The sequence below is a fragment of the Aethalodelphis obliquidens genome, unplaced genomic scaffold (assembly GCF_003676395.1).
Source record: "Aethalodelphis obliquidens isolate GAN/ISIS:26980383/991018 unplaced genomic scaffold, ASM367639v1 scaffold9, whole genome shotgun sequence".
Classification (NCBI taxonomy): Eukaryota; Metazoa; Chordata; class Mammalia; order Artiodactyla; family Delphinidae; genus Aethalodelphis; species Aethalodelphis obliquidens.
In genome coordinates, this window is record NW_020837953.1 from 17,831,959 (window position 1) to 17,858,946 (window position 26,988).

Genomic DNA, 26,988 nt, shown 5'->3' on the forward strand with positions numbered 1-26,988 from the left:
TGCCCTGCCTGCAGAGGGAGCACCTGAGAGGGGTGGGGAGGGCCCAGCCCTCCCATGGGAATTCATGGCTGGAATCCCCACCTCGGAGCAGAAGCTTCCACAGTGAGGCAGCAGTGGAACAGGGACGTTCTCTAGTGGGAGCAGCCAGGAGCTTTGCCCTGCGCTGGGAGTCCAGACACTGGACTTCCAAACCGGTCCAGATGCTCATTCCCAACCCTCACCCCTTCCTGGGAGATGGTCACAGCAGGTTTGGTACAGTCCACTGGGTTCCCACAACCCCTCCTCCCCACTGGCTGGGCTCTGAGCTGGGAGAAGGGGCTTTCTCTAGGAAGGGAGATGGGCCAGGAGGAAGGTGGAGGTGCAGAAGATGAGGCTAGAGATGGAACAGTCATCTCCCCTGACAGCCCAGGCCTGGAGGGCAGGGCTTCTCTGCTTGGCCCAGCCAACAGGGCCCTGAGGCAGCCTAGTGGGAGGAGGCCAGCTACTGCTGGGTGGAGCCGAATCCTCATAAAGGGAGGGAGAGTTGTCCCGGGCTCAGCACGAGCTGCAGGGCCATGGTCAAGATGAGAGGTAAGTGGGGTCCCTCCTCTGGGTCTGAGACGGAAGTACCTGAGGAAGGAGGTGTTGGACAGTGAAACAGGGAGGGGAGCTAGACTGGGGAGTGGGGATGAGCCAGGGGGTCGAGATGGGTCCAAGGGGGAGTCTGGGCATAGGGCCAGGCCAGGGGAAGGGAGGTGGGGACTGAGATGGGACAGGAGCTCGGTCAGGGGCTATGGATACATCCAGGTGTTGAAAGTGAGTTGAGAGGATGGATACAGGTCTGGAGAGTGAGTCTGGGGGTTGGGCCCACTCAAGGGGAAGGTTATGGCACTGAGACAGAATGGTGGTAGCTCAGGGAGATGGGAAAACTTGTCAGGGGTGGAGAATGGGTTAGGGAGGTTGAAGTAGGCCTGGTGGGGGCTGTGGGGAGGCTCGACTGTCTGTTGCCTGAGGCATGGTTACCCCTCTCCTCTTTTCTGAGGAGTCACCCCTGCAGAAGGCTCTTCTGGCATTGGGAAAGGCCTGCCCTGGGAACCAGCTTGGTCCCTGCCCCTCCTCAGTGGGTGGTCCCTGAAGTTCCCTTTTCTTCTTAGAGCTTCGGTTGTCCTGCCTGTACAAAGACTGGACTAAGGGGGTTCTCACCTGCCAATAAACCTAGGGCTAATGCAAGGGGGTCAGTGTGTCCCAGCTTCTGGCTGTTCCCCTTTAGAGCAGGTGACACCAAGGAGACCACACAGCCTCTCTTTCAGAGTTTCAGACTCTTAGGTGAATTTCTCTGTACATAAGCACTGTTCATTGTAGCAGTCACTCCGGGCTTATTGCATGTTATACATTAACTATGGTTTCCAGTCCTGACTGCACGTTAGAAACATGGAGCGTTCTGGAAAAATACTGTAAGGCTGTAGAAGAACAGGATTGCCAAGTTCCCGTGGGGCACTGTTAGTCACTGAGAAACCGGGCACCGCTTCCCTGCTTCCCTTCCCCAAAGAGAACTGTGCTACACACACACACATCCATCCTCTCACAAATGCACACGGCCCCGAAGAATACTGACACCCTCAGGCTCCGCCACCCAACCTCATGCACAAATGCACACACAGAATCAGACACAAGCAACCGAGTTCTCTCTCAAACTCAAGCAAAGGCATAACTATCATCCTCTCTCCTCCAAACGTAGGCCAACACACACCCATTTCTACAATCCCTCCCGCTTTTCTGTACAGATTCATCCACACATTTACTCAGGTACCTACACTCTCCCACAAACACATCCCCTTCACATAAAATCACAGACATCGCACGGTTATGCAGGGCAATAATCACACACTCACAATCACAGCACCTTTGTCATAGACAAGCTCACACACACACACACTCACCAAGAGAAGTAGGCGAATTTACACTCCAATACGAAGCTGCACACACTCTTGAGTTTCTAGTCAAGTGCACACGTGTGAACTTGTAGTCCACGTTCACAATCACACAACTAACACCAGCACATTCACACAAACATTCATACAACATAGACACAGACACAATCACAAACACACATTTACAACCACACATTCAACAGACACTGCCTGATCTTACCACTCCCACTCATCCACACAGCCAAGCTCACTCTGGGTAGGGCGGGGTACAGAGCCCCAGAAAGGCAGCCCCCATTCCTCTCTCTGCCCCAGGAATCCTGATCTTGGGGCTCTTGTTGGCTACTCCCAGCTGCCTTGGCTACAATGAGGACTTGGTCAAGTGCTTCCAGGACCCCGAATACGAGTCTATCCTGGTCACAGCCCAGGAGGGCCTCCACACCTCCCCGCTGCCCAAGCGTGTGGTGGTAGTGGGAGCTGGCATGTCAGGGCTAACGGCAGCCAAGGCCCTGCAGGACTCGGGCCACCAGGTGAGCAGGCCTTGGAGGGGCCTCAATCATTCACCTCCAGTTTGCATCGTTGTGTGGAAAAAGAAAAGGAGTGGGATTACAGCCAACACTTTGACAACTATGCATAACCCACCAGGTCTCTCAGGCCTTAGGTATTGTTCCTCAAAAATCTGGGTTCTCCTGAGACTTAACTGTAACTTGTGTTCTTTTGGAAATAAAAGTAGAGAAAGGCTATGCTAACCAGAAGGGACCAAGAGGCATTCTGACCCCTGTAACCCTGGAGCTCTTCTGCCTCGCTTACGTTCCTCAGGACCCTCTGGGAGGAACCCCCCTCTGCCCAGTTTGGTTATCCTGCACATTCAGGGACCTACTGCCGGGAATTCCAGAGTAGAGCCTGTGGCCAGTGGGGGTGGGAGTAGTGGGTAGGAGAAGTGAGAGCATGACCCTGGGAATGACAGCAGCCTCTCTGAACACAAGGTAACCATCCTGGAAGCCAGCGACCATGTCGGGGGTCGAGTGTTCACATTCAGGAATGAGGAAGAGGGCTGGTACTGTGAACTGGGGCCCATGCGAATCCCAAAGTCCCACAGGTAAGTCTCAGGAAAGGGATGGAGCAAAAGGCAAGGAGGAAGAATTAGGAGGAGGGCAGCCCTGCTGCCATCGTGTCAGAGCCCTTTCAGATTCACTGTCTCATGGGATTCAGTCTTGCAAGTCAGGAATAACACTGGTCCCCCACTTGACAGAGCCCAGGGTCATACAGAAAGTGGTAGATCCCAGACTAATAATGACAATAGTTACCATTAACACATCAAATTGTTCCCTTTAAATATGGGCAGTTACTTACATGTCAATTATGCTACTTTAAGCTATAAAATAATTAATAATAAATAATAATAACAGCTGCCGTTCAGTGAACACTCACTGTGTGCCCCACCCTGTGCTAAGTGCTATGTGTGTATTATTTCATTTGATCCTTGCAACCCTATAATTTAATACTCTTATTTTTCCTATTTACAAATCAAGAAACTGGGTTCAGAGACACTAAGTGACTCACCCAAGGTTCTCCTAGGAGAAAGTGGCAAAGCTCCTCAAAATCAAGGAGGCACTTGGCACCAGAATATATGCCCAATCCCTAAAGCAGAGCTCACTCCTGGAAGAGAACCCAGCCCCTGGTTCTGGGGCTTCCAAGACAAAAAGATACCTCACCTGGTGTCCTACATACCTCCAAAAATATGCCTTCTTTTATGCCTTAAGCGGAAACTGAACCCGAGGTTTCTCTCCAAACACCATCAAAAACAAAACCAAAATTTAACAGTACCAGCCCAAAGTAGGGGTCTTTAGATGTGGCCTCAAACTTACTTAGAACACCATCTGAAACAAAATGTCTCTGTCTCTGTATCAGTTCTATATGTTCAGATTTCCTTAAGGGCCTTCATTCAGGGATGGGTGAACTCCCTATTCCCTGTCTCCCTCAGGGCAAAAACAGGAGGAAAAGAACTAATGCTAGAGTAAGAGGAGGCAAGGTTAGAGATGAGGAAGCAGTTAGTCTGAGCTCCTTGGGCACGTGAAGAAACTGGTTTTCCTGGAAATGGTTTTTATTGTGAGGTCAGCAGGAACGAGGTGCCATTGGGATGGGTGCCATGTTATGCCTGTATCTGTTCCAGGTTGGTCCACACCTATGTCAGGAAGCTGGGCCTGAAGCTAAACAAGTTCTTCCAGTACGATGGCAACACCTGGTACCTCATCAACAGAAAACGCTATCGTACTAAGGAGGTGAAGGCCAACCCAGAGCTCCTAGGCTATTCCATGAACCCGAGAGAAAAGGGCAAGAATGCTATGAATCTCTTCTACCAGTCCATTGCCAAGGTGATGCCTGTCTCCCCCCTCCTCCGCCCCAGGGTTAGGAAAAAAACAGAGTCTGGCGAAAGGTCACCTAGCAAGTTAGCGGGTGGACCCAGGTCACCTGACTCCTACCTGGCACTCTTATGATTGGTCTGCCCTGCTTCTAACACCCCCTAAGAGTTTTGCCACCCCAAGCCTAGTGTCCAGCCCCATCTCTTCTGTCCCTGTATGGTCCAATGGCCCATTGCTTGATTAGGCAGTGGAAGGAAAAGGAATCACCGGGTAATCCAATCCTTGGTAATGAATCAGTCCTCCTAGATTGCAGTGAATGTCTTTACCTTAAATTTTAGTCTCCAAAGGTCTTTAAATGAAGGAGAGATTTGGAAGTTAAGAGACAATTTAGGAGGTCCTGGAAGCTCCCTTCCCCTGGTCCTTCCATCCACTCCCTCTTTGTCCCCACCCTCTTCAAAGGAACATCCAGAGAACCCAGGAGTCCTGCCTCTGGCTCTATGACTTTAATCCAAAGCTGGTCCCCCTTCCTCTCCTCTGCAGCTCAGAATAAGTCTGAAAAAATTCAACTGCAGCCACCTGATGTCCTTTTATGATTCTTACTCCACCAAGGTGAGTGAGGCAACGAAGTCCCAGGATAGGGACGGAAGGGGGTCTGTGCTCAGCCTAGACCCCTGGGGTTGTCTCCTGCATGCCAGGACCCCCTCCTCCCAATGCCCACAGCTTCACCTCCCTAGAGCCCAGTCCCCCCTCCCCCACCCAACCTTGCCTACCCCAGACCCCTGCTGAGGCCCCTTCTTGCATACTGGGCCCTCTCTCTGGTGCTTCCACCTCCCCACAGGCTTACCTGCTGAAGAAAGGGCTGCTGAGCCGAGGCGCAGTAAGGATGATCGGGGATGTGATGAATGAGGACGCTGGATACTATAAGTCCCTCCTGGAGGCCCTTCGGACGGACATGGTCTTCACAAGTAATGAGTAAGGCTGATCTGGACCAGGACTCGAGTCGGCCTCTTCCTCCAATACTCAGAGCAGAGAAAGGGAACCTTGATTGTTGAGTAGTTACTGTGTGCCCGTTGCTGTGCTAAGCACTTTCCAAGGGTTATCACATTTAATGCTATGATCACCTGGAAGGTAGGCACTATAATTCAGAGCCATGTTACCAGGGAGGGTGCTGGGGCTCAGAGAAGTTATGTAACTTACTTAAGTTCACACCACTTGGGCAAGGGCTGGAGCCAGAATCCTGAGGCAGGTCTGTGGGACTCCTCCTGGGATGCAAAATTGCGTGGTGGACTTTGGAGCTAGACTGAGCACGTCATCGTGGCAAAGTCCCTTTTTTTCTGGTGTTCCTCTTCCAAGCTATAAACGTTAACAATAATCCCTCCCTCACAAAGACTAGTTAAGGTGAGGTATATGAAGTAACCAGCGCAGGCTGCAGGAGGCTAGTTTCCTCCTTTTTCACACTGGGATCGCTGCTGGCAACTCAGCAAACCGACCTTGCATCTCCTACACTCACCCTCTCCCCTCTCTTCACCCCTACAGCTTTTCCGAGATCACTGGAGGCTTTGACCAGCTCCCCAAAGCTCTCAACGCCAGCTTGAAGCCTGGCACCATCCTTCTGGGCTCCAAGGTAGAGACGGTAGTGAGGGATGGGCCTGAGGTCCGGATTTCCTACCGGGTGGGTGAATCCAACTCGACGCTGCCCACCCTCACCGCGGACTTTGTCATCATCTCCGCCTCGGCCAAGGCCACGAGACTCATCACCTTTGAGCCCCCGCTCTCCCGGGACAAGATGGATGCGCTCCGCTCCGTGCATTATACCAGTGCCAGCAAGGTAGTTCTGGCCTGCAACGAGTCCTTCTGGGAGCGGGATGGCATCCGGGGTGGAGTTTCCATCACCGACCGGCCCTCGCGTTACATCTACTACCCCAGCCATAGCCTCCCCAGCGGCAAGGGGGTCCTGCTGGCCTCCTACACCGTGGACGACGACTCCCTCTTCTTCATACCCATGAAGAACGACCAGGTGGTGGATATCGTCCTGGAGGACCTGGCGGCTGTGCACCAGATCCCCAAGGAGGAGCTGCGGCGCATGTGCCCCTCTTCTGTGATCAAGCACTGGTCTCTGGACCCCCTCATCATGGGCGCCTTCACTGAGTTCACACCCTACCAATTTGTGGACTATTCGCAGCAGCTTTTCCAGCCGGAGGGCCGCATCCACTTTGCTGGCGAGCACACCTGCCTGCCCCACGCCTGGATAGACACTGCCATCAAGTCTGGCCTCCGAGCAGCCAGGAACATCCAGGCTGCCGTGGACAAAGAGGCCACGGGGAGACAGAAGACCTTCACCAACACTCAGAATCATTTCTAACCCGAAGAGAAATCCCGGAGGGGATCTGGAACGAATCAGGCTGCAAGGTGGGAGTTGGAGGCAGAGACCCTGGAGAGACGTGCCATTAGTCCCCCTGCCCACAAAGAGCCCGAAAATACCAGAGAACCCAGCTGGCAAGTTCACCCCCTTTCTGGCTTCTCACTCCTGCCAGCCCTTGAGAAGGATCAGCAGAGTCAGGGTATTTGGAGGGATAAGGAAAAAAACAAGGATGGACTGTGCTAGAATCAGCCTTTAGCTTGCATAATAGTAACAAGCAGAAAAGAAAGTTTTCAACAACACCCAAATTTCTGTCATCTACAACGAGAAGCCCCTAAAGGAACAGACAAACCCAAATCAGAGCAATGTTAACCCACAGATTGGCCACATGAACCCACAGCACAGCAAACCCCATCATTGCGTGCTTGAGCCAGGGGCCTCACATCTTGGCCCAGCTGAAGTCGAGGCGGATGGGAGAGAGGAGTTCTTTTCTGCCCTTTTTTGAGCCTGCAAGAGCAGGACTTGACTTCCTAGATATCTCCTGGCCCATGGACTTTTCCTCTCTACCCTGATCTCTTCATCACCAACCAGAACTCACCGCCCTGCCCCTGCCTGTCCAGTCCACACATCCCCCTGGGAGGACACCAAGCTCATTCTACATGCTCCCTACCCACTCTGTTCCGCACTAACACCTGCCCTGTCCTTGCACGCCCAACTGAAATTATTGCCTCTCCCCAAATCCTTCCTTAATGGCCACACTCAGACCCCAGGGGTCTCTTTCCTTTGAACCACAACCCTTCTTACCTAGAGTCCCAAACATTTGAACTGTGGGTCTTCTTGTGCTGTTATATGTTATTTATCCAAGTAGACAAAAGGAAGAAGTAAATAAAGCAGTAAACCCTCTCGCTGTAGAACATTCCACCAGGAAGACTCTGGAGACCAGCATGATGAAACATGTAGTGTTATATCCTGAGACTGGCATATTTATAGGAGGAAGGGATAAAAAGAGAAAACATTTTCTTACTGCATTTGGTTTATTGTTAAAAGCCCAGCCTACTTAATTTTGGTTTTCTTTGCACCCCTATGTTAGTCAGGACTTTTTCCATTTCAGGTGCTGGAAATCAAACTCAAACTACCATTAAGGGAAAAGGAAATGCTTTGGCTCACATATCTGAAAAGTCCAGGGTGAAGCGCACTTCACTCAGACTGATTGGGTTCAGGAATTGATAAGGCATCATTAGAGTTCTCTCTCTTTCTACCTCTTGACACTGTTTTCCTAAATTAGCTTCTGTATTGAGTTGAATTATGTCCCCAAAAGTTCATATCCATCCAAAACCTGTGAAGGTGACCTTATTTGGAAATAGAGTCTTTGCAGATGTAATCAAGTTAAGATGAGATCATATTGGATTAGGGTGCGCCAGGAGGAGGCATGGAACAGACTCTCCCTCAGAGCCCCCAGAAGGAGTCAAATCTGCTGACACTTTGATTTTTGAACTTCTAGCCTCTGGTAACTGTGAGAAAATAAATTTCTGCTCTTTTAAGCCATCGAATTTTATAGTAATTTGTTACAGCAGTCCTAGGAAACTGTACACATGGTGAAACCCCTAGAACCCGGCTTCATCAAGGGAGAAGTCACTTTCCAAATTGTCTCCTAGACTGTTATATTTGGTAACCCCATTAGTGTCATGGCAAAGGCCATGCCTTCTTGAGGCTCTCAGAAGAGAGGAGGAATCCTGGCCAAGTGGAGTCCAGGCAGAAAAAGGAGCAGAGGCGGGACTGGGGGAGAGCAAGGTCCCGTAGGAAGAGCTCATCATGAACCCCCTGGGCTAAGAGGAGGACCCTGAAGAAACAAATCAGGGAGGAACACAGGGAAGAACAGGGAAGCAAAGAGCTCTTTGCTGACCTCTGACCGTTGGATATATAAATGAGGCCCCAGGGCCATGGAGTCAGCTGTGCAGAAAGGATGAAGTAGGGTGAGGGGGAATGGAGGGTGGAAGTCAGACTCAACCTGTGGTTTGGAGGTAAATGACTCAAGCATTTGGATGGGAGTATTAGGCAGAAGATGAAACGGTTCAGAGATACCTTTTTGTTGGAGAGCTGCCACACAAGGTTCTTAATTACAAAACCCAGAAACCAAATCTGAGTGATTTAAGTCAAAGAGGAGAGGAGGAATACCAAGAAGCTCCCAAAATTGACAGGAAGGGAAGTGGGCAGATGTCAAAGGAGACCTGTGACCTGAGCCACAGCCAAGCTCCAGCCATAGGAGCAGCCTGACAGATGGCCATTGCGTGCTGGTGTGGCCATTGGGACCACCACCACTGGGCACACTCCTACTCTTCCAGAACTAGCTCTCAACTGCCCACTGCTTTTTCATTTCCCCTATATTCAAAATCCCAGATGGGAGCATCCAACTGGCTGAGCCTAGGTCGGTGCCCACTCCTTGGCTGCAGCATCAGGAAAAGCAAGTCATGAACAATACTCTAGATTTTGAAGTGGGAGGTGAACTGTTGCCTTCCATCAGACTTTACTGTGGTGGATTCCCCAGGCACAGGAAGAAGGTATTGATGCTGGCAACCATAAGGCAAAGTCAATGTAAGTCCCAAAGAGAAGGACAGGACACAGACCACCTCTGCCACATGAGCCACTGAACCTCTCTGAGTCTCAGTTCCTCAGCTGAACAATCAGGATAACACCCCACTCCTCCTTCATGGCTGAAGGGATTAGATATCCTGTACAAAGGGCACCTAAAGATTATACGCGCATAAAGCATGGAGGAAGTCTTTGCCCCCCACTGCTCAGAGAGAGGAATTATTTGCAGGTTAAAGATGAGGACACCAAAGCTCAGTGGGATCAAGTGACTTGCTGAAGCTTTGACAGCCAGGTGTTGGGAGAGAATTCACAGCCAGGGCTGCCTGATTCAGAAGTCTAGCTCTTTCCACAGTATGATGCTGCTAGTCTAGTTGGAGAGAGAAATGACTGGCCTGAAAGAGATGGGACAAAATTCAGACCAAGAAAACACTGAAGCAGGTGAGGTGGCAGGAGCTCTGTAAGGGCTGAGATATGCATGGGTGGTGCTGACCACCTGTCTGGGTAACACATTATCCCTATAATGCTACGCTCCCTCATTTCCTTTCTACATGCTTTCTTGAGGGGGGAAAGAAAAGAGTAGAGTTATGGCTCATAAAACCAGCAGCCTCTCTACAGATAGCTACTACAAATTTCAGTGAGCAGCCTCTTTTATCTTTCTGCATCAAAATCTGGGAGCACTCATAGAAGGGTGAGTGCACAGAACAGCCATATGTAACATATGCCTTAACAAAAGCGACAGTTGAGAATGACTCCAGTAACTCTCAAGAGGTAAAAGCATGCCCCATTCCACCCCAAAATGTACCACACACACAAGCCACTTAGAGGTAGACCTCTGGGAATCCCAAGCTGAAGCTTACTCTAAGAGCATGGAGAATCTTGAGCAAAGTCTCCCTTGGAATCCCTGGGCATGACATCTTCTCTTCCTGCCCCCAGGGATCTTCTTAGAACCCAGTGAGTACATCAAGGGCCAGGTGCCAGAGCTCCAGATTAAGAAGCAAGGCTAGAACTTGGAGTTGGGCCCCATTGGATGCTAAGAACCCACTAACAGGCCCCAGGAAAAAGGGTGAGGAAGGAGGGGTGAAGAAGGAAGAGGAAGGGGACCCTGCCAGGAACAGAAACTCAGTCCCTCTTTTCCAAGCATTTTATATTCATCATTGATTGTTAGTCTTCCTGCTTGACAGACAAGGAATTGAGGCTCTGAGAGTGAGATCAACCCAGCATGCAAGTGTAAGCACCCAGACTAGATGGTAATAATAATAGCCGTCATTATTGAGTCTTACTTCAAGTATTGTGCTAGAACCATACATTCATTTTCTAACTGAATCCCCACCCCACCCCCCAAAAAGCCAACCTCTATGAAATAGACACAATCATCACCTCCATTTTACAAATGACGGAATTGAGAACTAGAAAGCTTCTTTTGCTCTAAGTTACATAAACAGGATTCTCTATCTGATGCCCTGCATATATTCACAAATTTAAATTTTTAGTCTAACATGTAAATTACGTCAAAATATCTCCCAGATTCCCTGTAGTAAGAAGTAAGTTAGTCCAAGTCAGAGCCAGACATAGTATTATTTTTTAAACCACTTAAACCAAAAGAATCAGAATGCTGCTTCTTCCTTGAGTTTCTGGTTATCTGAAGCTTCCATTCAACACCAGGGACATGACCCCTGCCTGTCTCTCCAAGGCTAGAAAAGAAGGAAATAAACTTTCTGTTGATACTCCAAGGAAATACAACTTAAACTTCAGGAAGCACTTTCAACCATGTTCCTGGGAAGACTGGGAAATTGTTTTCTTTCAGAATGGTCTGGTCTTGGAGCCCCATGAGCATGGGGCTAGAGGAGTGAGAGTCAGCCACTGTGCTCTACCCTGTTGTGCACCTGGCAGGTAGCTGGAACTGAAGCTTCCCAGTCTCATCCAGTGCAATGGAAATGCTGATTCCTCAATGTATGGCAGCACTGGAGTAAGACTTTGAGACTAAAGCTGAGTTCCTGAGCTACTCAAAAGAAGAGGACAATTCAACAGGAGAGTTCTGACCTAATAGCCCATCACCACCAGTGTGCCACACTCCACCCAAAGAGGAAGGCAGGGAGCATTTATGGACTGAATGTGTGCTTAAAGATCATGAAGCCAGGCCCCATTTTTAAAACACAGAAACTGAAAAACCCAGAGGAATTAAAAACATAACCAAGGAAAAGAGACTATCAAAAACTTGCCAGTCTGATTTGAAAAATAATTGAATAGAATTTTAGAAGTGAAAAACATAAATAAAATTAGAAGCACAGGGATAGATTTAATAGAAGTTTAGACTTAATTGAAAAGATAATTAGCAAACTGGAAGAAAGAGCTGAAGAAATTAGTCTCTATTTAGAGACAAATTACTTAGAAACAAAGAGATGAAAAATATGAAAAAGAACTTAACAGCCATGTAGGATAAAGGGAGAACATTCAGTATAAATTTAATCTGATATAGCAGGAGAGAATAGATAGAATGAGAGAATGGCAATATTGAAGAAATAGTAACTGAGAATTTTCCAGAACTGATGAAATACATAAAACAAAATGAAGGAAGTCCAACAAATTCCCAAACTAGATAGGTAAAAAGGAATGCATACCTGGACACATCATGGTCAAACTGGCTGAACACAAAAGACAAACATAAGATGCCAAAAACAGCCAAAAAAGCGAGATTGCCTATGAAGGGCTGTTGATTAAATTGATAGCTGGCTTCTCAATAGCAACACAGACCAGAATACGTTGGAATACCACCTCAAAGTGCTTAGAGAAAATAACCAACAGCCTAGAGTTCTAAAACCAGCAAAATTATCTTTCAATAATAAAGATGAAATAAGACATTTCTAGGTAACAAAAACTGATGGGTTTTACCATGAACAGAACCTCATTAAAGGATCTTCCACAGGGTGTACTTCAGGAAGAATGATTCCAGAGGAAAATTCTAAATGGGAAAAAGAATAGTGAGCAAATAATTTTGTAAGCATGTGTAAAACAATAATAACTGTGGCCACTTTTTAGTGTTAAAAGTTTTTAAGATAGAACCAAAATTCTGGACAGGAATAACCTGTAGGTCAGGAGGAAGGTGATTGGAGATAAAATATACTGTATCCGAGTAAAAGAAATAACACAGTACAGCCCATACCAAGATGAAGTCTTAGTAAAGTTACTGACCTTCAAAGATTTAAAAATCTGCAACAAATTACCTACAGATGCTATTATCCCCTTTGTTAGTAACAAGACCCTCTGCTGTTTAAATGGCAACATGCCCAGCTAAAAATCCACATTTCCCAGCCTCTTTTGGAGATAAGTGTGGCCAATGAAATATAAACAAAGCTTTTGAATAAAACTTCTAGAAAAGCTCCTTGAAGGAAGCTGGCTCAGCTGAAGTGGCTCCCTTTCTGTTCCTTACTCTTTCCTTTCTTCTTACCTACACCTCAGATGAGATGGCTAGAGCTCCAGCAACCACTTTGTGACCATAAGCTGGCGTCCAACTCAAAATATCAGAAAAAGAATGTGAGAATAAATATAAGAAAAACAGAAGTAAGGATTTAATAAAGATATTGCTTAGAAAGTAAAACATTAGAATTAATAAATGCAAGAGCTTTTTAAAATAACAAATATAAATAGATAAGTTGTTAGCTAACCTAGTCAAGGAAAAAAATAGAAGAAAACACAAATGTCTAATATAAAAAATGAGAATGAGGAAATAACTAGTACAGAGTAACAACAACAAAAATTGTACTTAGACTGCTTTTCCCAGCTATATGCAAGTAAATTTCATACCTGGATATAATAGATTATTTTCTCAGAAAATGAAAGTTGACAAAACTGATCTTAGAAGAGATAAAAAAGTTTAAACAGACCAATCACAATAAGGAAAATAAAGTTGTCAAAGGCCCAACTCTCCCTCAAAAAGCAACAAACACTGATGATCTCACAGGGTTCTATCAAACGTTTAAGAAACAAATAATTCCAGTGCTGTGTAAACTGTACAACTCTGGAGAGGAAAAATAAACAATAATAGGACTTTAAAAAGGGTAATAACTACAGATACAATTGACATTTTTAAAAAATCATAAGAGATTTTTTGAATAACTTTATAAGAGGTTTATAAGAGGCAGGCTCCCTGCTTCTTGTAACCTGGGTTCTGATGACTGCGATGCTGACACAGACAGATTTTTCGGAGAACAGCCCTGCTCAGCCAAGGACAAGAGAGCCTTTCAGAGATTTATGAATAACTTTATACCAATAAATTTGAAAATGGGCAATTTTCAAATTGATGAAAAAGATAATCTCATATAAAAATATAATTTAGGTGAAACTGGCAATTTCATATAAGAATATAATTTATCAAAACTGAATTAAGAGAATTTTAAATACCTACATTGATCTACAACCTTTAAATACATAGGATTAATAGTTCATAATAGTTTATAATAACTCATGCCTCCCTCAAAAAAAAAAAAAAAACCCTGGATATTTTAAAGCTAAATTCTACCAAATGTTCAAGTGACATACAATCCTAATTTTACACAAAGTGTTCCAAATAATAGGAGAAAAAAGGGGAATGCTCTCAATTTCATTTTAGATGACAAGTCTAATTTGATACCAAACCTAGAAAAAGAAGGTTTAATAAAGAAAAGCTATGAACTGATCTCACTTATGAACAGAGATGTAAATGTTTGATATATTAGCAAACCATACCCCATGTATACAAGATACACACACACATACACACACACACACACACATATGTTAAAGGAAACTTTCTTAACCCAATAAAGGGTATCTCCTAAAAACCTATAGTAAGCATCGAACTTCATGGTGAAATATTTGATATAATCACCCCCAAATCAGGGATAAGATAAAGATGCCCACAATGACCACCTCTCCTCAAACTGTTCTGGTTACCTAGTTATGCAATATGACAAGAAAAATAAATATAAAGTATAAAAATTGGTAAGGATGAAACAAAACTGCTAGCATCCACAAATAATGTCACTGTCTATATTGATATTAAATCATTGCCTACAAACCCTGAGAATAAATAAAAATTATGATGTAAATTTATATGAGAGTTCATCGATTTTGTGAAAGAGCAAAAACACTAAAAAGAATTTTAAAAAACTTTTAAAGCTATTAAGATTCATTAAAAATGTAAGGTTGGGGCTTCCCTGGTGGTGCAGTTGTTGAGAGTCTGCCTGCCAATGCAGGGGATGCAGGTTCATGCCCTGGTCCAGGAGGATCCCACATGCCGTGGAGCAACTGGGCCCGTGAGCCATGGCCACTGAGCCTGCACGTCCGGAGCCTGTGCTCCGCTACGAGAGAGGCCACAACAGTGAGAGGCTCGTGTACCACAAAAAAAAAAAAAAAAAAGCATGAGCAGGGCTTCCCTGGTGGTGCAGTGGTTGAGAAACTGCCTGCCAATGCAGGGGACACGGGTTCGAGCCCTGGTCTGGGAAGATCCCACATGCCACGGAGCAACTAAGCCCATGCACCACAACTACTGAGCCTGTGCTCTAGAGCCTGTGAGCCACAACTACTGAACCCATGTGCCACAACTATGGAAGCTCACATGCCTACAGCCCGTGCTCCACAATGAGAGAAGCCATTGCAATGAGAAGCCCGCGCACTGCAAAGAAGAGTAGGCCCCGCTCTCCGCAACTAGAGAAAGCCCACGTGCTGCAACGAACACCCAACACAGCCAAAAATAAATAAATAAACTAATTTTTAAAAAAATGAATGAGCTACATGATCTATGTATCATCACGAATAAACCTTTGAAAATAATGATGAGTGAAAAGAATTTTTAAATGAAACATACATTACTACATATTAAATTCAAGAACAAATATATATATATATATATATATATATTTTTTTTTGTGTGTGTGTGTGTGGTACGTGGGCCTCTCACTGTTGTGGCCTCTCCTGTTGTGGAGCACAGGCTCCGGATGTGCAGGCTCAGCAGCCATGGCTCACAGGCCCAGCTGCTCCGCAGCACGTGGGATCTTCCCGGACCAGGGCACAAACCCGTGTCCCCTGCATCGGCAGGTGGACTCTCAACAACTGCACCACCAGGGAAGCCCTATATTATTTTTAATACATACATATTTGATTAAAAAGAGATAAACCTGAGCAAAAGAATACACACTAACTTCAGAATAGTGTTTACTTTTGGGGAAGAATGGGTTGAGGCAAATATAGCAAAAAAGTTAAAATTTGTTCAATCTAGTTGATGAGTACAAGGATGATTGTTATGTTTTTGTTATATTCATTTCTGTATTTTTTCTTTATTTTAAAAATATTTCAGATTTTTAAAAAATTAAACACACACACACAGGAAGAACTGAACAACTGAAGTGAATCAACTCTCCTCCAAACTCACTTCCAACTTCTAGCCTTCCAAACTTTAATCCCAAAACTTAGTCTATGTTTTGATCAAAATTCTTGGGGGCTATGATAGATACATAAAAACGAAAAAGAAAGGAACACACGTATATCACTAAAGAAAATTATCAGACCACAGGGAAGAAAGTAAAAGAAGAAGAAAATAACAGAGGAGAACTACAAAAACAACCAGAAAACAAGTAACAAAATGGCAATAAGTATATACCTAAAAGTAATAAATTTAAATATGAATGGACATATATCCCCATATCTCCTCCCTCTTGCATATGTATATGTATGGCTGATTCACTTTGTTATAAAGCAGAAACTAACACACCATTGTAAAGCAATTATACTCCAATAAAGATGTTATTAAATTAAAAAATATATATATATATATATGTATGAATGGACTAAATGCTCCAATCATAAGACACAGGGTGATTGGCTGATTGGATTTAAAAAACAAAACAAGACCCATCTATATGCTGCTAAAAGAAACTCACTTCAGAGCTAAAGACACACACAGACTTAAACATCAACAAGGACTTACTGTATAGCACAGGGAACTCTGCTAAGTATTCTATAATAACCTATATGGGAAAAGAATCTGAAAAAGAATGGATATATGTATATGTATAACTGAATCATTTTGTTGTACCCCTGAAACTAACAGGTTTCATTTACAATGATTAACATTGTAAATCAACTATACTCCAATATAAAATAAAAATTAAATTTAAAAAAGACACACAGAGGGCTTCCCTGGTGGCGCAGTGGTTGAGAGTCCGCCTGCTGATGCAGGGGACACGGGTTCGTGCCCCGGTCTGGGAAGATCCCACATGCTGTGGAGCGGCTGGGCCCGTGAGCCATGGCCACTGAGCCTGCGCATCCAGAGCCTGTGCTCCACAACGGGAGAGGCCACAACAGTGAGAGGCCCGCATACCGCAAAAAAAAAAAAAAAGACACAGAGAGACTGAAAGTATGGGGATGGAAAAAGATATTTCATGCAAATGGAAACTAAAAGAAAGCTGGGGTAGCAATACTCATATTAGACAAAGTAGACTTTAAAACAAAGTCTGTAACAAAAGACAAAGAAGGTCATTATATAATGATAAAGGGATCAATATAGGAAGAGAATATATTAATATATATGCACATAATATAGGAGCACTTAAAGATAAAAAGCAAATATTAGCAGACACAAAGGGAGAAATTGACAATAATTAAATAATAGTAGGGAACTTTAACACCAAATTTACTTCAATGGACAGATCATCAAGACATAAAATCAGTGGTCTTAAATGACACATTAGACCGGGTGGGCTTAATAGATGTCTACAGGACATTCCATCCCCAAACAGCAGAACACACATTCTTTTCAAGTGCACATGGAATGTTCTCCAGGATAGACCACATGCTATGTCACAAAACAAGTCTTAACAAATTTAAGAGGATATAAATTATAACAAGCTTTTTTCCAACCACAACAGTATGAAGCTGGAAATCAAATTGGGAGAGGGGTGCAGAGAATGGGAAAAGAACAAACATGTGGAGACTAAACAACATGCTACTAAAAAACCAATGGGTCAGTGAAGAAGTCAAAGAGGCAATTAGAAAATACCTCAAGACAAATAAAAATAAAAACACGATCTATGGGATGCAGCAAAAGTGGCTCTAAGTGGGAAGTTTATAGCAATACAGACCCTACTTCAAGAAACAAGAAAAATCTCAAATAAACAACCTACGGACTTCCCTGGTGGTCCAGTGATTAAGACTCCATGCTCCCAATACAGGGAGCATGGGTTCAATCCCTGGCTCCCTGGTTAGGGAACTAAGATCCCACATACTGTATGTGCAACCAAAAAAAAAAAAAAAAAAACAGCCTAACCTACCATCTAAGGGAATTAGAAAAAGAAGACCAAATAAAGGACAAAGTGAGCAGAAAGAAGGAAATGATAAAGATCAGAGAGCAAATAAATAAAATAGCGACCAAAGGAACAATGGAAAATATCAATGAAACCAAGAGCAGGTTCTTTGAAAAGATAAATAAAATTGATAAGCCTTTAGCCAGGCTCATTAAGAAAAAAGAGAGAGGAAACTAACAAAGCAAGAAATGAAAGAGGAGAGACTACAATTGATATCACAAAGATACAAAAAATTATAAGGGAATGCTACAGACAGTTATATGCCAGCAAATGGGACAACCTAGAAGAAATGGATAAATTTCAAGAAAAATACAATCTTCCAAGCCTGAATTAGGAAGAAATAAATAATCTGAACAGATTGACCACTAGTAATGAAATTGAATCAGTAATCAAATACTCCCAGCAAGCAAAAGTCCAGGACTGAAGAGCTCCACAGGGGAATTCTATATAAAGAATAGAATAATATAAACATATAAAGAAGAGCTAATACCTATCCTTCTCAAACTATTCCCAAAAACTGAAGAGAAGGGAATGCTACCAAATTCATTCAACAAGGCCACCATTACACTGACACAAAAGCCAAATAAAGACACTACAAAAAAGAAAATTACAAGTCAATATCTCTGATGAATGTAGATGTAAAAATCCTTAACAAAATATTAACAAACCAAATTCAACAATATACAAAAAGAATCACACACCGTGATCAAGTGGGATTTATTCCAGGGATACAAGGGTGGTTCAATATCAATAAATCAATCAATATGATACATCACACTAACAAAACGAAGAGTAAAAATCACACGACCACCTCAATAGATGCAGAAAAAAGCATTTGACAAAATTCAACATCCATTCATGATTTAAAAAAAAAACAACCTCTCAGAGTTGGTATAGAGGGAACATATCTCAACATAATAAAGACCATTTATGACAAACTCACAGCTAACATCTTACGGACTGGTCGAAGCTGAAAGCTTTTCCTCTAAAATGAAGAACAAGACAAGGATTCTCACTTTAACATAGTACTAGAAGTTCTATCCAGAGATATTAGAAAAGAAAAAGAAATAAAAGGTATCCAAATTGGAAGGGAAGAAGTCAAACTGTCACTATTTACAGATGATAGGATACTATATATAGAAAACCTCAAAGTTTCAACCAAAAATCTATTAGAACTAATAAATGAATTCAGCAGAGATGCAAGATATAAGATTAATATACAGAATTCTGCTGTTTTTCTCTACACTAATAATGAACTCTCAGAAAAAGAAAGCAAGAAAACAATCCCATTTAAAATTACATCAAAAAGGATAAAATACCTAGGAATAAATTTAACCAAGGAGGTGAAAGACCTATATTTGGAAAACTATAAAATACTGATGAAAGAAATTGATGATGATACAAAGAAATGGAAAAATATCCCATGTTCATGGATTGGAAGAATTAATATTGTTTAAATGCCCATACTACCCAAAGTTATCTACAGATTTAATGTGATTCCCTACCAAGTTACCCATGACATTTTTCACAAAACTAGGACAAATAATCCTAAAATTCATATGGAACCATAAAAGACCCCAAATTGCCAAAGCAATCTTGAAAAAAAGCACAAAGCTGGAGGTATCCTCCCAGACTTCCGACTATACTACAAAGCTACAGTAATCAAAACAGCATGGTACTGGCACAAAACAGACACGTAGATCGATGGAACAGAATAGAGAGCCCAGAAATAAACCTGCACACTCTGGTCAATTAATTAATATATGAAAAAGGAGGCAAGAATATATAATGGAAAAAAGACAGGCTCTTCAAAAAGTGGTGCTGGGAAAACTTGACAGTTACATGTAAAAAAATGAGATTAGAACAATACTTCACATCATATACAAAAATAAACACAAAATGGATTAAAGACCTAAATGTAAGATCAGAAACCATAAAATTCCTAGAGGAAAACATAGGCAGAACACTCTTTGACATAAATTTTAGCAGTATTTTTTTGGATCTGTCTCCTAAGGCAAGGAAACAAATGCATAAATAAACAAATGGAAAGTAATTAAATTTAAAAGCTTCTGCACAGCAAAGGAAATCACTGACAAAACGAAAAGACAATCTACCTTAATGGGAGAAAATATTTGCAAATGATATGACCAATAAGGGGTTAATATTCAAAATATATAAGCAGCTTATACAACTCAATATCAAAAAAGCAAACAACTTGATTAAAAATGGGCAGAAGACCTGAATAGATATTTTCCCAAAGAGGACATGCAGATGGCCAACAGGCACATGAAAAGATGTTCAACATAACTAGTCATCAGGGAATTATTCAATACAAATCAAAACAACAATGAGATATCACCTCACGCCTGTCAGAATGGCTATCATCAAAAAGACCACAAATAATAAATGTTGGCAAGGATGTGGAGAAAAGGGAATGCTAGTATACTTGTTGGTGGAAATGTAAACTGGTGCAGCCATTGTGAAAGACAGTATGGAGGTTCCTCAAAAAACTAAAAATAGAACTACCATATGATCCAGCAATTCCACTCTTGGGTATATATCTGAAGAAAACAAAAACACTAATTCAAAAAGATACATGTACCCCAATGTTCATAGCAGCATTATTTACAGTTACCAAGATATTAAAGCAACCTAAATGCCCATCAACAGATGAATAGGTAAAGAATATGTGGTGTGTATATATACAATAGAATATTACTCAGCATAAAAAGAAAAAAATTTTGCCATTTGCAGCAACATGGATGGACCTGGAGGGTATTATGCTTAATGAAATAAGTCAGAGAAAAACAAATAGTGTGTGTTATCACTTATGTGTGGAATCTAAAAAATAAAACAAATGAATAAATATGACAAAACAGAAGTCGACTCACATACAGAGAACAAACTAGTGGTTACCATTGGGAAGAGGGATGGAGGAGGGGCAAGATAGGGATAGGGAATTAAGAGGTGCTAACCACTATGTATAAAATAAAGATACAAGAATATATTGTGTAACACAGAGAATAAAACCAATATTTTATAATAACTTTGAATAGACTAAAATCTATAAAAATATTGAATCACTATGTTGTACACCTGAAACTAATATTGTAAATCAATTATACTTTAATTTTAAAAAATCAACATGTTAAACACCTTAAGCTTAATATAGATAGACAAATGATAGATAGATAGATAGATAAAGTTTAAACAGACCTAAAAAAGAAATTCTTGGGGGAACTGAGTGCAGAGGCACATCTAGGTTCTAGGAAATTTTTAATGAGCTTTGCCCCCAGGAAATATATAAACAAGGAAGACTTTCAACGTTTCTATAAATTGAGCTAATGGTTAGATCAATAAAAATACTTACATGGAACACTCTGTATTCAAACTGCCATACTGGTACAAGGAAAGGGAAGAGAAAGGAAGCATATTTATTTAGCACAATAGAATCCATTGTTCACACTTGAGCCTACCTTTTTCAGTACTGCCACACAGCCATGAGGATTTTCAAGGTATGCTAAGTGGTAGAGCTGAGGCTTTCCTGAAACTTAATTAGGTCAGTCCCCTCTGAGCTTCCAAGGAACAAGTGGATTACCAGATCAAAAGGATATAAAAATATTTATGGCAAGTAGCACTTACTGAGAATGTACTAATTTCCAGTCACTTTTCTGAGCACTGTATATATATATATGAATAAGGCCTCTCAATAACTCTATGAAGTAGATATTATTTTGCCCCTCATCTTATTGAAGAAGAAACTGAGGCATGAGAGGTCAAGTAATTTTCCCAAAGCCAAATAGCAAGAATGTGGTGGAGTTATAATACAAAACCAGACAATCATACAAAATCCAATTCAAAATGGATCAGACACCAAATGTGAAATTTTTTATAAAAAATAAAACTTTTAAAGCTATCTGACAGTGATGTTAGCAAGATGGCAGAAGCTCCAGGCCCCCCTTCCTCCATGGAAATGCCAAGTAAACAACAACAGATTAACCAGAAATAGTGTTGTGGGAGCTCAAGAAACCAGCCAAGGATCTGTAGCAACCAAGAAAATGCCTAATTTTAAAAAAGCAACACTAAAATCAGTAGAAAATTTCATGGCATTTTTGGGTAACCTTGCCGACCACCTCCCCAACTCAATAAGGTGGAAGTCACCCAATACCTGGTTCTTCCCTTGGAACTTGTTTGCAATGTTCTGGCACAACTGGGGGCTGCCCAAGAGATGGATTTCTATTTCGTCCGACTTAAGCTCAGACGGCAACAGTGACATAGTTTGAATATCAGGGTGAATGTTGCTGAAAGCAGTGGTAGGTGCAGTGGCACATGAAAACTTCAGGGGAACTGCAGACCCATCGGTGGTTTGGAGGCAAGCGATTACAGGCAGAGGAATACAACAGAACATCCAAAGCCCTGAGAAGAAGCAGAGGTGAGATTCTCAGGGAAATTAAGACATTTAAAGGCAGCTGTGGGGATTTCCCTGGTGGTCCAGTAGCTAAGACTCCACAATCCCAATGCAGGGGGCCCAGGTTCGATCCCTGGTCAGGGAACTAGATCCCACATGCTGCAACTCAGAGTTCACATACCGCAACTAAAGATCCCACATGCCACACCTAAAGATCCCACATGCCACAACGAAGATCCCGCGTGCTGCAATTATGACCTGGTGCAGCCAAATAAATTAATTAATTAAAATAAAATAAAATAAAAGCAGCTGTATATACATGTGAGAAGCACACAGTTAACACCATACTCAATGACAGAAGACTGAAAGCTTTTCCTCTAAGATCAGGAACAAGACAACAATGCCCACTTCACCATGCAATTCAACATAGTACTGAAAGTCCTAGCCAGAGAAATTAGGCAAGAAAAAGACATAAAAGGCATCCAAATTGGAAAGGAAGAAGTTAAATTACCTCTGTTCACAGACAACATGGTCTTATATGTAGACAAACCTAAAGACTACACTCTAAAAATTGTTTGAACTAATAAACGAATTCAGAAAAGTTACAGGATACAAAACCAACACACAAATATCAGTTTTGTTTATATACACTAATAAAGAACAATCCAAAAACGAAATTAAGGGGAGAAATTTCATTTACAATAACATCAAAAATATATATATACTTAGGAATAAACTTAACCATGGAAGCAAAAGACTTGAACACTGAAGACTACAAAACATTGTTGAAAGAAATTCTAAAAGACACCAATAAAAGGAAAGATATCTCATGTTCATGAATTAGAAGATATAACATTGTTAAGTTGTCAATACTACCCAAAGCAATCTACAGATTTGATACAATGCCTATGAAAATCCCAATGCCTTTTTTGTTGTTGTTGCAGAAATAGAAAAATTCATCCTAAATTCAGATCGAATCTCAAGAGGCCCTGAATAGCCAAAACAATTTTGAAAAAAAACAGGAACAAAGTCAAAGGTATTACACTCCTATTTCAAAATTTACTACAAAGCTTTAGTAATCAAACCACTGTGGCATGAGCATAAGGACAGACATATCAACCAATGGAATAGAACGGAGAACAGAGGAGGGAAAAAACCTCTATATATATGTCCAAATGATTTTCAACAAATGCGCCAAGACCACTCAATGAGGAAAGGACAGTCTTTTTAATAAATGATACTGGGAAAATTGAATATCAACATACAAAACTATGAAATTGGACCCTTACCTTATGCCATATACAAAAATTAACCCAAAGTGGATCAAAGACCTAAATGTGAGACCTAAAAATATAAAATCCTTAGCAGAAAAGAGAGTAAAATCTTCATACATTGGATTCGGCAATGATTTCTTAGCTATGACATCAAAAGCACAGGCAATAAAAGGAAAAACAAGTAGATTAGACTACATCAAAATTTAAATTTTATGTGTCTCTGATAAGGGGGCTAATATCCAGAATACATAAAAACTCCATCTAGTTGAGCCATAAAAAGGAATAAGCAGTGATATATGCTACCACATGGATGAACCTTAAAAACATTATGATAAGTGAAAGAAACTAGTCACAAAAGCCCACATATTGTATGATTCTATACATATGAAATGTCCAGAAGAGGAATATCTATGGAGGCAAGGTGATTTTGAGATGACTGCTAAAAGATACAGAGTTTCTCGGGGGTGTGATAAAAATATTCTAAAATTGATGTGGTAATGGTTGCACAACTCTATGAATATACTAATAACCACAGAGTTGTACACTTTAAATGGATGGATTGTATGGTATGTGAATTATATCTTAATAAATCTATTACTAAAAACCTCAACTCGATTTATTGTTTATAAGATATATTTAAAATATAAGAATATAGAAATGTTAATATCAAAGAAGAACTACCATGCAAACCTAATCAAAGAAAGCTGAGATATCTTTAATAATAACACATAGAATATAATTTAAGAAAAAAGCATTAGTAGAGGTAGAGAGGTACATTTCATAATGACAGAAGTTTCACGTTACCAAAAAGTTATAACAATACTATTGTGCATGTATGTATCTATTTATCTATTTATCAATTTACAACTTATCTATTTATCTATTTATTTATCTATTTATCTATTTATCTATCTATTTATCTATTTATTTATCTATTTATCAATTCACAACTACAGTGGAAGATTTCCACACATATCTTTCAGTAGCTGATTCAAAAAGCAGGCCAAAACATTCAGTAAGTATATGAAAGATTCTTAAAAGAACAATAACAAACCTGCCTAATGGAACATACACAGACAGTGTCTTGGTAAAGCTGCAGAATATACATAATTTCCAATCGTTCATGGAACCTTTGTAAAAATTGATCAAAGTCCCAAATTTCAAAGGGTTGAAATCATATGGAGTATTTTCTCTTATCACAATGCAATTAGTCCTCAAATCAGGATTTTAAAAGAAAACTGAACAAAATAAATAGATATTCTGTGTTCATTGTTAGGAATACTCAACATTGTCAAGACGTCAGTTCTTCCCAACTTGATCTATAGATTCAGTGCAATCAAAATCAAAATCACAGCAAGTTATTTTGTGGATATCAAGAAACTGATTCTAGGGCTTCCCTTGTGGCACAGTGGTTGAGAGTCCACCTGCCGATACAGGGGACACGGGTTCGTGCCCTGGTCCGGGAAGATCCCACATGCCACGGAGCAGCTGGGCCTGTGAGCCATGGCCGCTGAGCCTGCGCATCCGGATCCTGTGCTCCACAACGGGAGAGGTCACAACAGTGAGAGACCCGTGTACCGCAAAAAAAAAAAAAAAAGAAACTGATTCTAAAATTTATATGCAGAGACAAAAGATCCAGAATAGTCAACACAATATTGAAGGAGAAGAATAAAATTTGAAGACTGACACTACCTGACTTCAAGACTTACTAAAAAACCATAGTAATCAAGACAGTTTGAGAATGGCAAGAGAACAGATAAATAGACCAATGGAACTGAATAGAGAGCCCAGAAATAGACCCACATAAATACAGTCAACTCACTTTTGACAAAGGAGCAAATGCAATACAATAGAGCAAAGAAAGTCCTTTCAACACACAATGCTGGAACAACTACATAACCACATGCAAAAAAAAAAAAAAAAAAAAATCTAGTCACATAGCTTACGCCCTTCAAAAAATTAACTGAAAAATGAAAGACATTTATGTAAATGTAAAACACAAAACTGTAAAACACCTAGAAGAAAACAGAAGAAAATCTAGATGACCTTGGTTATGGCAATGACTTTTTAGATACAAGACAAAAGGCACAATCCATAAAAGAAAGAATTGCTAAGCTGGAGCCCCACCTCCTCCTGGGACGTGCTCGGCAGCTGCCATCTTGAGAGGTCAGTTTGCTTTCTCCATGTGAGAAAATCTTGGAGCTCGATTCTTTTCAACTCCATCTCCAAAAATATCTGGCTGTCCACAACCGTGTAGCTGACAGGGTCTTAGTGCTACAGCCAGGTGTCAGGCGTGTGCCCTTGAGGTGGGAGAACTGAGTTCAGGACATTGGTCCACCAGAGACCTCCCAGCTCCATGTAATATCAAATAGTGAAAGCTCTCCCAGAGATCTCCATCTCAATGCTAAGACCCAGCTCCACTCAACAACCAGAAAGCTAAACTGCTGGACACCCTATGCCAAAATACTAGCAAGATGGGAACACAACCCCACCCATTAGCAGAGAGGCTGCCTAAAATCATAATAAGGTCACAGACACCCCAAAACACAACACTGTACGTGGTCCTGCCCACCAGAAAGACAAGATCCAGCCCCATCCACCAGAAAACAGGCACCAGTCCCCTCCACCAGGAAGCCTACACAACCCACTGAACCAACTTTAGCCACTGGGGGCAGACACCAAAAACAATGGGAACTACGAACCTGCAGCCTGTGAAAAGGAGACCCCAAACACAGTAAGTTAAGCAAAATGAGAAGACAGAGAAACACACAGCAGATGAAGGAGCAAGGTAAAAACCCACCAGAACAAACAAATGAAGAGGAAATAGGCAGTCTATCTGAAAAAGAATTCAGAGTAATGATAGAAAACATGATCCAAAATCTTGGCAATAGAATGGAGAAAATACAAGAAACGTTTAGCAGGACATAGAAGAATTAAAGAGCAAACAAACAATGATGAACAACACAATAAATGAAATTTAAAATTCTCTAGAAGGAATCAATAGCAGAATAACTGAGGCAGAAGAAAGGATAAGTGACCTGGAAGATAAAATAGTGGAAATAATTACTGTAGAGCAGAATAAAGAAAAAAGAATGAAAAGAATTGAGGACAGTCTCAGAGACCACTGGGACAACATTAAACACACCAACATTCGAATTATAGAGGTCCCAGAAGAAGAAGAGAAAAAGAAAGGGACTGAGAAAATATTTGAAGAGATTAGAGTTGAAAACTTCCCTAATATGGGAAAAGAAAGAGTCAATCAAGTCCAGGAAGCCCAGAAAGTCCCATAGAGGATAAATGCAAGGAGAAACACGCCAAGACACATATTAATCAAACTATCGGGAGTAGAAGGATGTGTGCTCACTCCCTCCTGTGAGAGCACCAGAATCACAACTAACTAACTGCTGAACAATCATCGACAGGAAGACACTGGAACACACTAAAAAAGATACCCCACATCCAAAGACAAAGAAGAAGCCACCATGAGATGGTAGGAGGGGCTCAATCACAATAAAATCAAATCCCATAACTGCTGGGTAGGTGACTTACAAACTGCAGAACACTTATACCACAGAACTCCACCTACTGGAGTGAAGGTTCTGAGCCCCACATCAGGCTTCCCAAAATGGGGGTCTGGCACCAGCAGGAGGAATTCCTAGAGAATCAGACTTTGAAGCCTAGTGGGATTTGATTGCAGGACTTCAACAAGACTGAGGGAAACAGAGACTCCACTCTTGGAGGGCACACACAAA

The 26,988-nt window shown here is 41.9% G+C and overlaps 1 protein-coding gene across 2 annotated transcripts; it reads left to right on the forward strand.

Moving 5' to 3' along the window:
* The first annotated feature begins 491 nt into the window (after positions 1–491).
* LOC113621713 (L-amino-acid oxidase-like) lies at positions 492–8,179 on the forward strand. 2 transcript variants are annotated; one of them, XM_027108869.1, is made up of 7 exons: positions 492–570; positions 2,223–2,437; positions 2,894–3,006; positions 4,081–4,282; positions 4,811–4,879; positions 5,109–5,242; positions 5,807–8,179. In XM_027108869.1, the coding sequence occupies exons 1-7, from the start codon at positions 555–557 to the stop codon at positions 6,630–6,632; spliced, it is 1,575 nt and encodes a 524-aa protein (XP_026964670.1). In that variant the 5' UTR covers positions 492–554; the 3' UTR covers positions 6,633–8,179. The 2 variants fall into 2 exon arrangements, with proteins under 2 accessions (XP_026964670.1, XP_026964671.1); XM_027108870.1 differs by lacking the exon at positions 4,811–4,879.
* Positions 8,180–26,988: the final 18,809 nt, after the last annotated feature.

What these genes read in the sequence shown, in the direction of transcription:
- LOC113621713 (XM_027108869.1), top strand. An exon ending in TGCAGGACTCGGGCCACCAG is followed by an intron (nt 2,438 to 2,893) that starts GTGAGCAGGCCT and finishes TCTGAACACAAG; the next exon opens with GTAACCATCCTGGAAGCCAG. An exon ending in TCTACCAGTCCATTGCCAAG is followed by an intron (nt 4,283 to 4,810) that starts GTGATGCCTGTC and finishes TCTCCTCTGCAG; the next exon opens with CTCAGAATAAGTCTGAAAAA.